Source organism: the organism of the source record quoted next, unplaced genomic scaffold, assembly GCF_019419815.1.
Source record: "Pyrus x bretschneideri cultivar Hongxiangsu unplaced genomic scaffold, Pyrus_bretschneideri_v1 Contig47, whole genome shotgun sequence".
NCBI lineage: Eukaryota > Viridiplantae > Streptophyta > Magnoliopsida > Rosales > Rosaceae > Pyrus > Pyrus x bretschneideri.
In genome coordinates, this window is record NW_025999784.1 from 2,648,006 (window position 1) to 2,664,093 (window position 16,088).

The following is a 16,088-nucleotide window of genomic DNA, read 5'->3' on the forward strand; positions in this document are numbered from 1 at the left end:
CTACTCCTACTCCGGTAATCCCTCTCTCTCTCTCTCTCTCTCTCACTCATCCGATCCGATCGATCGAATTTGTACGGGAATCTGACTGTAATTTGTGAATGGTTGATAGTTTCTGGAGGTGAAATGTCAGAGTTCAGGGATGACACGGCGGTTCGCGATGGGGACGGAAGCAGGATTCGCGGTCTCACTCATAAACAAGAAATTGGGTGCGGGTGACCCACTTGCTCTGCACATTGAAGCCGTCAAAGAAGGTGAGGAGCCCATCAGTTTCGGCCCCAGCTCCGCCCTCGTCGATTACGGCGGTGGCTGGCGGTTACAGACCGTTACCCAGCTGGATTCACCTGGTAACTCACTCCCTTCTCTTCAATCACTCAATTCCAAGTTCTTTACTTTTTGTGTTTTCGAGAAAATTGGAGCATTGGTTCCTGAACTATGACCGAATTGTAGCTTTCGTCAATGAAGTGCACTTGACCCTTTTAACTTTAGGATAATTGGAGCGTTGGTTCCTGAACTATGACCTAATTGTAGCTTTCGTCTTTCATATTCTGAATTGAAATCCACAAAAACCGGTGTAGGAATCTGATTCTAACTTGTCTTTGAATTGGAAGTCAATTAAAATCGGTATAGGTATCTGAACTTAACGAAATGTGTAGCATTAGTGGTTCATGCCAACTTTGTAAGAATTTTTGTAAATGAAGTGCACATGAGCCTCTTTCAAGAAGTAAATCGGGAACTGCACCGAGGGCCAACTTTGACAGAAATTCTCGCGAGTTGGCGTGAAGGACCAATGCTCCGCATTTTGTCAAATTTAAAAATTGGATGTTTAATTCAGCGCCAAAGCTACAATACAATACCAATGCTTCTATTTACACTTTATTTTAGTTCATTTTTTGGGTATTTGTTAAAAATGATTAAATTGTGGGTTGTAATGATTTTTTTTATCTTTGCTCGAGTACAGGGTTTGGAGGTGGAGAAGGGGTTGTGAGGCCAATGGCAATGCCAGTTCCCGATGTAACGGTATGATCTTATTCATCTCTTTCTGTATGTTAACTGTTAAGTGAATAAGAATTCTGTTTGGCGTTTATTGTATAGATGAGTTCAGACTGCACATTTGTTTACAGTGATTATGAAAGGAAAGATTCAACCTTTTTTTGTATATACAAGCGATATTATACTTTAAATTCAAACTCAGGTGCACAGGGAGCCAATAGGGCTATGCCCACGTCTGCAAAAAAAATCAAACTTTAATAATACGAATTCAGGTTGTTAATTAACAAGTCAGTGGCTTGATTGGATGACCTTGTGGAACGTTCTAGGTTATAAATAGATTTTTGGAAGAAAAATGGGTCTAAAACCAAGACTAGATATATACTTTAGATAGTATCCACGGTCTGGAAGCTCAGTTTCTTGGGCTCATTAGGAAGGAAAACATTAGAGTGTGCATTGAAGCAGCTTGGTGATAGTCTTGACTCTTGAGCTTAAGCCCAGTACGTTGTTGTGTAAAGAGATGGAAATAATAAAAGAAAGGATTAGTCTATACCTTAGATTTCTAGGCCATGTCTCGGATAGCAAGGGTTTTGATGGGAGGTGGAATTGTGGATTAAAGGTTGTTTAAGTTCAGTAAACTATTCAGTTATTTTAGATGGGAGGATGATGGTGAGGCAGGGTGATCCGTCGTGGTCGTTTCTTTTAAGTTGTAGTCTTGAAAATATGTTCATATGCACTTTTAACCAACCAGTATTCATACTTCATAGGGGTGAAGTTTTTGTCTGAAATGATTAAGTAATCTACATTTGTGCACATGTAAAAATTTAAAATACCTTATTTGTAATGTGAGGAATGAAAACTTGCACTTGTGATAGTTACGTTTTCTTTTTCATCTAAACTAAAGTTTTTGTTTCGCGAAAAGAAATGTACGATCTTAAATGATTTTTAAAAGGGTATATTTGATGACATACAATCAAATAAGCGATTAAGGGTAGCGTTCTGCCATTTCTAAGTTGAACGTTCTCTTTATCAATTGTTGACCTTTTGGCTTGTATTAATATATGTTTATGATTTTCTGTAGCGTTCTGCCAAGTTACATGTTCCAAAGAGGGTGTTGAAACCAGCAATCAGTTTTACGTACATTGGAAAAATAGTATTAGCTTTCGTTTTGATTTTTGTACTTGGTGCAATTTTCACGTTGGCTCTCGAGAACCTTCCTGGAATGATTTCTTTTATCAGTTCATATATGTAATTCTTTTTATTATCCTCTGAGCAATGTTAAAGATTATTAACTTATCTCAATCATTTTGTATCAAAGAAATGAGAAATGAAAAAGAATAAGAAAAAATACTTTCCGATATGTATTGTCTCCAACATAATGTATGATGTGGCGCAAATAATTTTCTCTACACTTACCGCATGGCAGAGCCGAAAGGTTAGCTGAATTACTGAACATAAGTGTTTGTTTTGGTAAGTAGCAAACCGAGAAGATATCCTGGGGTTTCAGACTCCATATACCGAACTTTTAGAACCACATTCTACCCAGAACCAACCCTAAACCTTGAACCAGACATGTGTTCGGCTGTTCTACTGCATGTGTAGGCTGAGTAACATAACATTCAGGTGGTTGCGGGCCAAACTTTCGCAGTTAACTTCATCAATCAGCTGCTGAATACTGAAACTTTATCGAAAATGTATTTTGCAGCTACAACATGATGCATCTACAACAAGCAGTGGTGTTGCAATAGATAGCCTTTTGGACACCACAAGTGAATTCATCACTGATGAGGTAAAAGTTCTGTTTTGTTGTAACTTATTGGTGGTGTATGGTTGATTAGAACAAATATACATACTTTTGGCAGGTATTCAAGAGTCGAGAAGAATTGGTCAATTGGATTCGTGTACAAGGACGGAGTTGTGGTGTGGGGGTGGTCATCAAGAGGTCAGATGCTGCTGGAAAAAATAGATTACGACGAGCTAGAATTAATCTTTGCTGTGAGCATAGTGGATACTATACTAAGAAGTCTAATCGTAGATTCAGATGGCCAACAAGCGATGAGCTTCAGTGCAGATATAGATCATCGGAAGAGAAAGCGCCCTAAGGCCACAGGTACGAAAAAGTGTGGTTGCCCGTTTTTATTGAAAGGTGTAAACGTTGGTCCCGGAGATGAGTGGAAACTTGAGGTTGTATGTGGGGTGCATAACCATCCTTTCAGAGGAGGGTGTCTTGATGGGCAGTCGTATGTAGGTACAGAAGAATATGTTGAATTTGAATGAGCTTAGCCAGATCAAATAAAACCCCTTTCGTTGCATCTTATTCACTGCTTAATTTGTCGTGGATGAGTTATATATCCGACTGAAGAAATATCTTAAAAATGGGAATTGCGGATGTGCTCTCTCCATGCACCTAAGTTCGAAATCCTCCTCTTTGCATGAGTTATATTCTTATCGAACCTATCGGACAACCTAGCCAAATGTATCAGAGTTCCAATGAGCTTGAACAATCCGAATATGAGCCAATATTTGGGTCCGACTTTTCATTAAATCCGACCTTAGGTGCATGGAGGGAGCACATCCGGTCTGAAAACGAAACAATGTATGGCATTGTGCAAGGAAAGAACATTTACAGACAGCAGATTAAACACTGAACATAGAGTACAATAACCATTTCCAGTATTATGGATGGACGGTTATGGCGGGCGGGTAACCGTAATTATTTACCAATAACCGTTTAAGCCTTTACCTGCTGGATAATTGTATAAATAGATATACTCATACCCATAACCGTTTATTAACGGTTAACTGTACCTAGTTAACCGTTTAGCAACATTGGTAGGGGTAGCATTGGCTTAATCTCCATGCATAAGAAAAACGATGGATGGATGTGTGCGGTAAACGTCGAGCCTTCTAAGCCACAGTGGTTGAAGCACCATGTCATGTGAAATATGTCTCTACGATTTCTGGTACTCTCTTTCGGTTGGGTGGAATTTGTATCGAAAACTTGCTCGAATCGAGAACAGAGAGAAGAGGTAATGTATTCGAGCCTCTGTCCTAAGGAAGGAGAGTGGAAACTTTCATTATTGCACATTATTTACATTGCACGAACACGTCCAGCATCAAGAAGACAATAAGCTATTATACAATGGACTGATTTCAGTCCTTGCTATAACAAGATTACCAACAATACATAATCGGAGTCAAAAGCACGCAGTAGAGGACACTTCACGATCGCCAGATGACATAGTACACGATATAATGGACCAAGTTCGTTCTTGCATTTCCTGTACAACTTCCATTTCCTGTACAAACTTACGCTACATAAGTTTCTGAGCTCCGAAAGATCTCATCAGCGTGAGCTACTGGCACGTAAACTGCATCCTCCAATGAGCTGTGTGATCGGCCATAAAATACGTAAACCACCACTCCTATTAGCAGCCATACAGCAACACGCGCCCAGGTGTCCGCTCTGAAAACAAAACAATATACCAACAATTTTAAAGGAAAGAATATTTACAGACGACGGATTAGCCACAGTGCATTCAGCAGAAATCAATTCTGATAATATTGAAAGTGCTTTCCCGGTGAACACACAATACGAATTATCTCAATTCTGATAATATTATGCGACCAGAGTACAAGAACCATTTCTGGTATGTAGGATTTCCCTTTGATACAAAAAGTACAAAAATAATTTTTTTTTTTTTTTTTAAATGTGAAAAGCCATGAGAAACAAAAAGGACAACGTAATTAACACTAAAATGGAACGGACTATTTAATTGGATAGTTACCCAAGATTTATCAGTAGGTAGACGTTGATGAGAATACAGATGATAGGTAGCAATGGGACAAATGGGCATAAGAAACCTGAAAGGAAACCAATAAATCATTGTTATTAAATAGTCAAATAGTACTTTCCTCAATGAACAATAACCTAACCATGTAATCCAACGCAACTAAACACGAGATGAAGAAATTGTTGAGTTTCTTTATTATCGGTCTTTATATTCTAATCACGGCAAATGAAAACACGTTTTAATTATTAGCTAGCTAAGCCTACAGTAACCAAATTAGAGAACCAGCCTCATGGGCTACTCTTTCGAGGAAAAGCTGACCACATCGACTACAGCTGATATCTATACGTATGTGTTTGTGTGTACTAGTAATATACACTTTACAAGTTCACTATTTACAGCTTGCGGACAAGGTTGCATTTTCAGTGATATTTGTAAAATAGTGAGCATACCTCCTGTGTGCCCAAAGGTGTGTCGTGCATCATCTTGATCAATACATGTGAGTACAATCAGACCTAACAAAAGAAGAATACCGCCACCTCCACAAAATGTATAGCGAAGAAAGCTGAAATTGAAACCAAGAATATTTTTGTTGAATTAATGAATAGAGAATTAAACTATATACCAAGAGAAAGTAAAACATAAAGTATATTGACATAAATAAAAAAATCATAACCAAAACCATAAATCTTGGCATATCAATTTTAGAATCTAGATTTTGTTTTTGCGGCTAAAAATGAATCAAATGCAGCCAGAAAAAAATATCATTCTCAGAATTAAGTCTAGGACTGAAATTCACCCACCTGGGAATGGCCAAATCTGAAGCTGAATATGTCAGGAGAAGCACGCCGACACATGTGAACATTATGGTCCAGCCAGCAATTTTACGCCTTTTAGCTTCACTTAGTGTGTCTGTAATAATTAACACAGCAAAAACATATTTCAGAATCAGCCACATAACAGAAAAGTAGAGCAGAAACTATGCAGAATATAAGGTTGTTTCTGACACAAATATAAAGACACATATATCCCATTGTCATACATACTTTATAGACATGCATAGATACAAGGAAATATTCTCTTGCCCGACTGAGAATGTAGACTATTTATAAGGTTGTTTCTCGATTATGGCAACATAACTACGATAATAGGACATTTAGGTGTATGTGTGTGTGCTCGTGTGGTTCTGTATGACCCTTCTACTGTTGCAGTATCTATATATAATGAAGTGAGAATACAAGACTATAAGGAACTTACAGTTAATAAGAGGCAGTTGCTTTTTTATCAGAGGAAGTTCAACCGTGATATTCACTTCCTCGAGTAGAGGTTTGGTAACACTAGTCTTAGGATCTTCAACATTGATCTCTTGAGAATTCCTTCCATGTCGTAACCACACTGAATCTATTGACTCCCGAAGAGATGAAGGCATAGGCACCTCATCTGGCGGAACATATCTGAGTATCAGTACAGATATTGCTACCATAGTGAATGCAACAAGTGTACCCACACTAACCTGCACAACATAGGTACTATCTAAGTCAGTCTCCACATTTACATTCACTATCACAGAAAAAGGTCGATGTCAACTTAAATAAGGGTTAACACATGGATTTCCATCTTAAGTTGAATTCCTTGAGTCATTATCATGAACCACAAAATAAAATCCTCAACGGTATCAGAATTTGTTAGAGGATATAAATATTATCAAGGATCAATTATTGTGAAAATAAAAGAAAAAACTTCAAGGCTAGTTCACATGCGGTGGGAATCCCCCTTATAAAGCAAATGTCTGGTAAACCACAATTATAGCATTACAGTAAGAATACTCGCATGTCCTTTAGCATAACAAAGAGTAAATAAGTTATACAACTTATCAACAACAAAGCCAGACCTTTCCATGAAGGTCAACTTACCATTCCTGCCAACTGTGAAACATCCATGAAGAAGGCCAAGACTGCACAACAAATCCCAGTTGCTATTGTACTCTTGACAGGAACCTGAGTTTTTTTACTAATATCTGCAAAAAATGGTGGCAGCAATCCATCTCTAGACATGGCCATCAGGATTCGTGGCTAAGAAACACAAGAAAATATCTTAATCAGTGTTACAGTACAGGTGTGGTGGGGGATTCACGGACAATAAACAAGCTGACACAGCCTGAGACAATACACGATGCATCTCGAAAAGTAGGAGATAAATGGAATATTAAAAAAGATCAAATAATACCTGAGGAAGAATAGAGCCCATCAATGTTGAGCAGAGAGCAGTAACAGCTCCAACAGTTATCACATACCTTCAAAACATAAGCAGGAAATTTAACTTAGTTGCCCAAAGACGAAAAGGCAATCCCCACAATATTTATTCACTTACGCTGCCCATTGCATCCCATGACTAGCAAATGCACTGGAAATTGGTGTATCAGGATCCATTGCATAATAAGGCACTAAACCAACAATGACCATCGAAACCAACATGTACAACGCACAGCAAATAGATAGTGCAGCACCAATACCAAGTGGCAAATCTCGTTGAGGATTCTTCACCTTTTGAAAAACATGAAGGCATAATTCAGATTCTACACAAGTTAAAACATTTCCACAAAACTTGTAAGATTGATATTTTGGATGACATAACAAGAACCTGTTTACCTCTTCAGCAGTGCTGGCAACTGAATCAAAACCAATGTACGCAAAGAAGACAGTTGCAGACCCAGCAAGCATACCATTCACCCCAAAGGGAAAGTACCTTTTACATGAATAAATTGGAAGGAAACTCAAAATTTATTTTTGAAAACTACATGAGTTGATATAGGAATAGGGATGAAAAATACCCTGTAGGAAGTTCATATCCAGTCCAGCCAGACTTGAAACCCAAATAAGTACCAGCTACTACAACAAATATCATTGCACATACATTCGCTATCGTCACAATGCCTTGTGCTACTGTACTCTGCATAAATGGAGTGTTCCATTAAAGAAAAAAAAAGAGAGAATATTAATGAAACAGAAGAAATAATTACGTTTGCCAAGTTTAAGGATTGATCTGATACACAAAAGAAAACAAACGAGATATATGCATACCTCCTTGATTCCCACACACAAGAGCCCTGTAACAATAAATACTAGAATTGCTGCACATGGGTCAACCACAAGACCTAGTGCAGGAATATGCTGCCGGGCTATAATAGCAGGCAGACTGTCCTCTCCTCCAAAAAGCAATGCCTTCAGAAAGAAAAACAAACCCATTTAAGGTTAGATGTCCCAACTTCTCTTAAGAGATTGTCAGAGTATGCAGGAAGATCTTTTTTTATTCGAGCAGACATTATAATCTTTCTTGCAGAATACATAAGTAGATATTTTTAAAAACTGTACCAAATTAGGTGATATGCCCCGAGCAACAGCTGAGCCACCAATTGTATATTCTAGAATCAAAGCCCAACCAACTAACCAAGCGACACTGCAAACAATGATAGTTTTAATATCACTAACTGACGTACAAGAAAATTTTCAATGTAATTAGTTTGGTACAACTGTGCAAGCATGTATTTTGAATAAGCATGATAACGTAACTCTCCCTTTTCTTTTCCAATTGCTATGCTCAACACTTTAATGACAAAGAAGGAATGAGAAATTACCCTTCTCCAATGCATATATATGTATAGTGATAGGCACTCCCTGCAGAAGGGCACCGACTTGCAAGTTCAGCATAACAAAATGCAGAAAGGGCTGCCGCAATTCCAGCTATTAGAAAGGAAATTGCTAGTGCTGGTCCAGAATGCTCTCTAGCAACTGTTCCAACAAGAATATAGACTCCTGCTCCAATCGTTGAGCCAACCCCTAATCAAAGTGCATGATAACCTACGGTTAATTATATGAGAAAGACAAAATAATTCATGATAAAAAAACAGAAGTAGCCTGTTTCATTATTTCAGTACCGAAATGTGCTGTATGTAGAAAATAAGAAACCATCAGGTAGAAACTAGTAAGAATATTAATCGACAATATTATTATGCAAAGGGTTAGTAGTAAGTAATTCTTCAATGACGGGTGCACAGCTACAAGGAGAATCTTACATACCATAAACCTGAAATTTAAAGTGAGGCACCGAACACACGAAGATAAAATCTCAACAGATTATATGCCTGATTAGAAATGCTTATGAATTGGCTAAATGTGTATTCTAACAACCAAAAGCGTTTTTTACTATAATTGATAAAAATAAAATTAAAAAATTAAAAGCTCTTCTAGGTCCTAAAAGTGCATTATGAAGCAGTACATGTTGGCCTCGCAAGTGCTTTTAAACGACTAAAAGCGCTTTTAAATAAAATGATTTTGGAACCAAACCTTAGTTAAAATGCAAATTAATTTTGGAAAACACTTGAACTGCTTCTAGCAAGAAGCACATAAAGCACTTCTAGGTCCTAAAACTGCTTTTCCATGAAGCACTTGTATTTTTAATAAAAATTTCTACAAGTTAATATGAAATAATACTTCTAGCAGAGGCACTTAAGACCATAAGTATTTCCTACAAAAGCAATCTCAAACATGCCCTATGTAGATAAAAAGCCATAAAGTTGAGAGGAAATTATGTAACTGCAAGATGAAAATTCAGACAAAATTACATGAATATAGCAGACAACCGAATATTCCATCAGCATCATCATCTCATCTAAAATTACAAAACAGATATCAAAATATATGACTGAAAAAATATAAGAGGGGGAAAGCAACAAGCTTTTACCAATTGCAACAAGATGGGGAACAGTCAACTCCTTGGCCAATTGATGACCCCCTGACTTCACATGAACAGAATCCACCTGTTTCCGCCTTATCAAACTATGCCGGCCGCCCCATGAACCGCCGTTTCTTCCACTTCCTCCGCCGCCCCCTTCCCCTTTTGAATCAACCAATAAACCCATCAAACAAACACCACAAAAAACCCAACTTCCTCCCAGAAAGCTCCAAACTTTGATCCTCCCACACTGATTTTTCAAATTTTCCCTGTCCAAACCAAAGATTACGAGCTGGGTTTTTCTGTTTCGATTGGTATTTCGATCCTAAAGGGTTAATTCTACAGTTTAATCTGAAAATTTGAGGAAAAAAATTGAAAATTTATGTACAGTAAAATTCAACCTGCCAGCACACTCCCAGATGCATAATATATGATACAGATTTCTGAAAGCCTTGCACCGAAAGGGAAGCTGGCAGATTAAGGAAAGAAAGGGAGGATTTCTTCCCTTTTTATTTCTCCTTGGGTGTGTTGGTCTGTTTGTTGATGATATCACAAAAGTTGCTGTTTTTTTCTAATTTTATATTTCTTTTTTTGGTTAGCATAGGGGATTGAATCGGTCCAAATAAACAGGAATTTGGGTATTCATTCATTCTTGGTCCTACAATCCTATTGGATATGAAAGAGGTGGATTAATGTGTGCAGGGCACACGTATTCTATTTGGAGAGCGATTTTATTTTTCTTTGAGGATTTATTAGGAAAAATTACACGTAAAGTATACTTTTAATATTTAATCTCTACTAATTTATAAAATATTTTTTGTCAATTAAAATTTTAAGAAATTATTAGTTTAACATTCTAATTAAAACAGAACATGAATAAAAAATATGAAACAGAAATGTAATTTCACACAACTAAATTTTACATTTTTTTTTAAGTCTTACCTACGTATGATCCTAACATATCTCTAATTATAAAAAATAAAAAATAAAAATTTATCACTCCCACTGTCCCACATCCTTTATCTCTCCCTTCCTCTCTCCTTCTATTTTAAAAACAAAAATAATAAAAAAATTCACACACTTTGTGTGTGCTCATATGTTAGTTTCAGGTCTTTTAAGGGAAGGGATCTTTATTCCCTATTGATCATTAGATTTGACTTTAATGAAATTCTATGACTGAAATTAAATCACATGACACAAAATTTCAACCACAGAATTTCATTAAAACCAAATCTAACGGTTAAAAAAATATCCTCATTTTTTTTTAAATAAGTATCTCTTCTCTTAAAGGCTTCTTGTTAGTTTTAAATTAAGATAACACTTTGTAATTATTTCAAAGAGGAACAACTTTTTTTACACATATTTGATGACATCATGAATATTATTTCAACTAACGAAATCACCCCTCCAGGCCGGCTGCACTTTACTTTCATGCTTACCACGTGGAATCACTCATATTCCAAAAAGTAAGCAGCCATTTACTATATCACATTTTTCATCTCCCTTATTGGTGTCAATCCTTCAATCATTGCTCTTCAAAATTCAAAATTTTCAAACGCAAACACCTCTTTAACCTGCCCACCCAAACCGAAAACTAATTGTGTTGGGTGAGTCGAAGTAACAAATTGTTCACTCGGTGATGGATTGGTCGAATGATGACTCGAGCATAATTTATCGGCTTACGGGTTGCTTTTAAACAGGCCAACCCACCCAATGCTCAGTCCTAGTAGAGATGAGGGAAGTGAACCATGCTTGGAGAAAAACAATTTTGATGAAGAATCGTATGTGTTTGATTTTTTATTTATTTTTATTTTGATGGAACATAGTTGGATTTCCAATACAAAAAGAGTTGGATTTCAAATAAAAAAAGAGTTGGATTTGTTAAGCGAGATTAAGCAGTAATGTTATTTTTACCATGTTTTTATACCACACCATTTTATGTAGCACTGATATGAATAGCTACATCATTTAAACTAATCATAATTTAATTTAAATTAAAAACATTTAATAAACCAATAATTAAAAAAAAACTGGAATTAAATAGTAATTGTAGCATACGAGGAGTCTTCTCCTTCCTTCTCCGTTCTTCTTCTCCCGTTTCTTCTTCCACACCAATTCTTTCACGCCATTTTTTTTCACCGTAGTTTTTTTTATGTTAGTGTAGACTACCACCCTCTCTTGTACTTTTGTACCCCACTTGTATTACAAACCATGTCATCATCAAGCTTCCAAGAACAACAAAAGCAAAGTATGATGAAACAGTCTTCTTTGTGAAAAATCGAGCCAAATAGAAACCAGCAACTGAAGGCAGCGGAATGAACTGCAACACAAAGGACAACCAATGATCATTGCTAGTTCAACATTCAAATTAGAGTTCAGAGGCACATCACAATGCAATAAACTCATGTATTCAACATTCCAATTACAAGCCTAATACACGTTCAGTTTGGATGATTTTGCCTACAAAATGGCGCAAAAGAACTGGCGTGGAAGAAGAAACGGAAGAAGAAGCAAGAAGGAAGGAGAAGACTCCATGCCACGATCATCATTTAATTCTAGTTTTTTTTTAATTACTAGTTTATTAAATGTTTTTATTTTAAATTAAATTCTGAATAATTTAAATGATGTGACTATCCACATCAGATGCCACATAAAGTAGTATATAAATGTGGTATAAAAACATGGTAAGAACATTTAATTCCAGCTTCTTCTTTTTTAATTATTAGCTTATTAAATGTTTTTAATTTAAATTAAATTCTGAATAATTTAAATGATGTGACTATCTACATCATATATCACATAAGGTGATATATAAATGTGGTATAAAAACATGGTAAGAATAACATTACTGGAGGTTAAGTGGAAGGCCAGTTGTCAAACTTGTTTACAAAAATATACAAAATTGGTTATACTTAAAAATTATACAAAACTGATTTAACATATATTTGAAACTAATTTTGCAAAAATAGTCGATAACAGGTTAGGTTAATGGCATGTATGTAGTTTTATTGAAAATATACAAACTAATTATACTAAAACTATACAAAAAAAATTCTACTAAAAAGTATACAAAACTGATTCTACATGAATTTGAAACTGATTCTGCAATAATAGTCAAAGATGAGTTGAGCTGATTCTACATAAAATGGTCGAAGACTGGTTGAACTGATTCTACAAAAAAAGGTCAAACGGGTTCAACTGATTCTGCAAAAAAAAAAAAGACCGAATAAGGGTTCAACTGATTCTGCAAAAAAAATGGGCAAACGAGTTAAACTGATTCTGTAAAAATAATCAAGGACGGGTTAAAGTGATTCTGCAAAAATGGTCGAGAATAGGTTTAAGGGATTCTACAAAAATGGTAGAGGACGGGGTTGCACTGATTCTACAAAAATGGTTGATGACAGTTTGAACTAATTCTGCAAAAATAATTGAAGACGAGTTGAAGTGATTCTGCAAAAATGATCGAGGAAGTGTTAAAGTAATTCTGCAAAAATGGTCAATGATGGGTTGAACTGATTCTGCAAGAATAGTCGAAAAATGGTTGAAGTGATTATGCAAAAATGGTCGAAGGCGGGTTGAATTAATTCTGCAAAAATGGTTGAAGACGGGTTAAACTGATTATGCAAAAACAGTCGAAGACTGGTTGAACTAATTTTGCAAAAATGGTCGATGACAGATTAAATCGATTCTGTAAAAATGGTCGAGGACGAGTTGAATTGATTCTAGTAATAAATTATACAAACTGATTCTACGTAGAGTTTCAAAATTGATTCTGCAAAAATAGTCAAGGATAGATTGAGCTTATGACACATGTTAATTTTGTTGGAGTTGTGAGGATTGATTTTTATTAATAGCCTTAAAGTCTTAGGGGTATGATTGATATTTTAAAACATTGTTTCCATGTTTTTGAGCTAAACTTTTGTTATTTTTATGTTTTTGTCTCTACTTAACATGTTTAAAAACTAGTTGAGTTATTTGAAATATAGTGAAAGTTTTTGTCTTTATATATAAAGCTCCCTAATTATTAACATATTTAAAAAATAACTATTGATATATTTTAAAATATAAAATAAATACATATAATTAGCACGGGTACATTTAGCAAAAATCGGTACAAATAAATTAAAAAATATGGGCACAAAAAAGAATTAATAAGCACTACATGGGGTAGGCATGTCGAACGTAACTAAGGTGTCACGCATGACAAAAAAAACACCACACAAATTTACAATGATAAACTCATCATAAATACAATACTATTCTCCAATCACCACGGAGACCCATATCTAACCAATGAAAATGAAAACAATTTTGCGAGTAGTAAAATCACTGTGACAACATTGCGAGGGCAGGATTACACCACCTCCAACAAATATCGAGCTTCCTTCTCATAGTCCCTTGTCACGCACACAAGCCAAAAAAAAACAAAAACAAAAACCAACCTTAACTATGAACAATAACGTTGCTTAAAGATCCAAGTTTGATCGGTAGGCATAGTTATCACAAAGGCTCTCCTCGAAAAAGCGAGAGCATCCACAATCACAAAAAACTCTTGCGAAAGAGTGACTACAAGTAGAAAAGAAACACGAAAAAAAATAAAAAGAAGAGACCAAGCGATATTAGCGTGACCCCAAGGCCAAGTGCTAGAGTCAGCAGATGAGGGTTTTAGGGATAGATCACATGCTTGAGAGTTAAAAGGAATGGAAGAGGATCCTCTTTGGATCCACTTTGTGGGGATCTTAGAGTTCCCCACATACTAGTCGTTTATCGTATATCGTGCAACCAATTTTCGTAATATATTATTTGTGTTTAATTTTAAATAAAAAAAAGTCAAATAATTTCTAATCGCACGATATACGATGAATTACTAAAATGTGGGATTCATATGATTCCCACAAAATGGATCTAGATAGGATCCAATGCCAAAAGGACTTACAAATAAGTGATAACTATTATAAAATCAGTTGTACTTATTCTTTTTGAACGGCTTCATGATGTTCTTCATGAATTTTTGTGGAAGATGATTTAGTTTTTGTGGACATAATTTAAAAGAGAAACGAATCTAAATATGCAAATTATCAAAACTTAATCATGGCATTACGATATGATCTATACTTTTCTCGAATGAGGGTTCTCTTTATAAGGATTATAGAATCTTTTAATTGTATTCGTTCATCGTATATAATGCTTCAGAAATTATTATAAATTTTTTATTTAAAATTGAATATAAACAATACTTGATTAAAACTAACTGCATAATGTACGATAAACAAATACGATAAAAAACTCTCAAAATTTTTACAAAGAGAATCTGGATAAGATCCTCGTTCCTTTTTTTCGACACAGATACAAAATTAACATGTCGATAGACGGGCCATCGAAACGTTGTCAAGCCCTTGATTTATCTTAAAAAAATAAGTTATGGGTACCCATAAGCAATCGATGCGTATGGGACTAAACTGTTGACAGTAATGTTTATTGACATTGAATGGTACACACAAGATTCAATTGAGATGGTGACAAAATTTCCACTCGCTCAACTTGTAAAATAAAGTAATGTATTGTATTAAATGTATAGTTCAAGTCAAGAAATGGGCAAATAGTAAATTGCAATCATCCCCCTTACGAAACTGACGTCGGCGCGTTTACTGGCAAAAATCTAACTCAAATAATTCATATTCTGATGGATGACTTAATATTAAATTAAAGAAAAACTTGTTGCTGTCGAGAAAAAGAGAAATAATAGTTCATCGTAATTTTACTTTAATTGGCATCGCTATCTATTATGATAAACTTAATAACTGACAGATTGGACATATGATAATTATCAAGTTGGAGTATTGGTGTGGTGGGTCGATAACCGTTACTTACCACTAATTGTTCATTTTTAAAAATAAAAAATAAAAAATTTCATACCTATTTTTACTTCCTACACATCTTTTTATTAATTTACATTTTTTATTTTTTTCTATTCATTCTATTCGAAAGTAAAAAATTAATATAAGTGTGTAGGAAATAAAAAATGATGCGTTTGATGGCACCAACCTTTCTTTTACTTGGTTCCTTGAACGCGGGTTTTTAGAGTCAAATAATAATTCGCAATCATGTCCCATACGAAGCTGACGTGGGCGCGTTTATTGGCAAAAAGCCAACTCAAATAATTCATCTTGTGATGGATGACTTAATATTAAATTAAAAGAATTACTTAGTATTACGGTTTAATAATACGTATTCTTTTTCATTTGTAAGTGAAAAATTTTATATTCGATTCTCGCTAATGGTAAATTTGAACCACATTATTGCTAGTCCATTATAAAACTTAGCCTACTCTCTCATATAAATACTATTGTTTCTTAAAAAAAAAAATTAAATTAAAGAAAAACTTGTTACAACTTAGCTTCTTTTTTTTCTTTGGGTGACGTTAACTACACACCTATTTTTACTTTCTATCCATTTTTATTAATTTACATATTTTGATTTTATTCGATTTGACGACTAAAAATTAATATAGATGTGTAGGAGATACACAACTTTTTATTAATTTACATCTTTTGATTTTCTTTTATTCATTCAATCTAA

General features: G+C 35.1%; 2 protein-coding genes across 2 annotated transcripts; one reads left to right on the forward strand and one right to left on the reverse strand.

Moving 5' to 3' along the window:
* The first annotated feature begins 77 nt into the window (after positions 1-77).
* Positions 78-3,299, forward strand: LOC103956262. Its single transcript, XM_048568089.1, has 4 exons — positions 78-344; positions 959-1,017; positions 2,693-2,776; positions 2,850-3,299. The coding sequence occupies exons 1-4, from the start codon at positions 140-142 to the stop codon at positions 3,087-3,089; spliced, it is 588 nt and encodes a 195-aa protein (XP_048424046.1). The 5' UTR covers positions 78-139; the 3' UTR covers positions 3,090-3,299.
* Positions 3,300-4,024: 725 nt separating this feature from the next.
* Positions 4,025-10,089, reverse strand: LOC103934987 (cationic amino acid transporter 2, vacuolar). Its single transcript, XM_009344754.3, has 14 exons — positions 9,519-10,089; positions 8,413-8,614; positions 8,150-8,234; positions 7,859-7,999; positions 7,609-7,727; positions 7,427-7,523; positions 7,149-7,321; positions 7,005-7,071; positions 6,692-6,850; positions 6,036-6,291; positions 5,582-5,690; positions 5,231-5,343; positions 4,776-4,851; positions 4,025-4,453 (listed from the first exon to the last, which is right to left on the reverse strand). Exons 1-14 carry the CDS (start codon positions 9,694-9,696, stop codon positions 4,297-4,299), a joined length of 1,932 nt encoding a protein of 643 aa, XP_009343029.2. The 5' UTR covers positions 9,697-10,089; the 3' UTR covers positions 4,025-4,296.
* Positions 10,090-16,088: the final 5,999 nt, after the last annotated feature.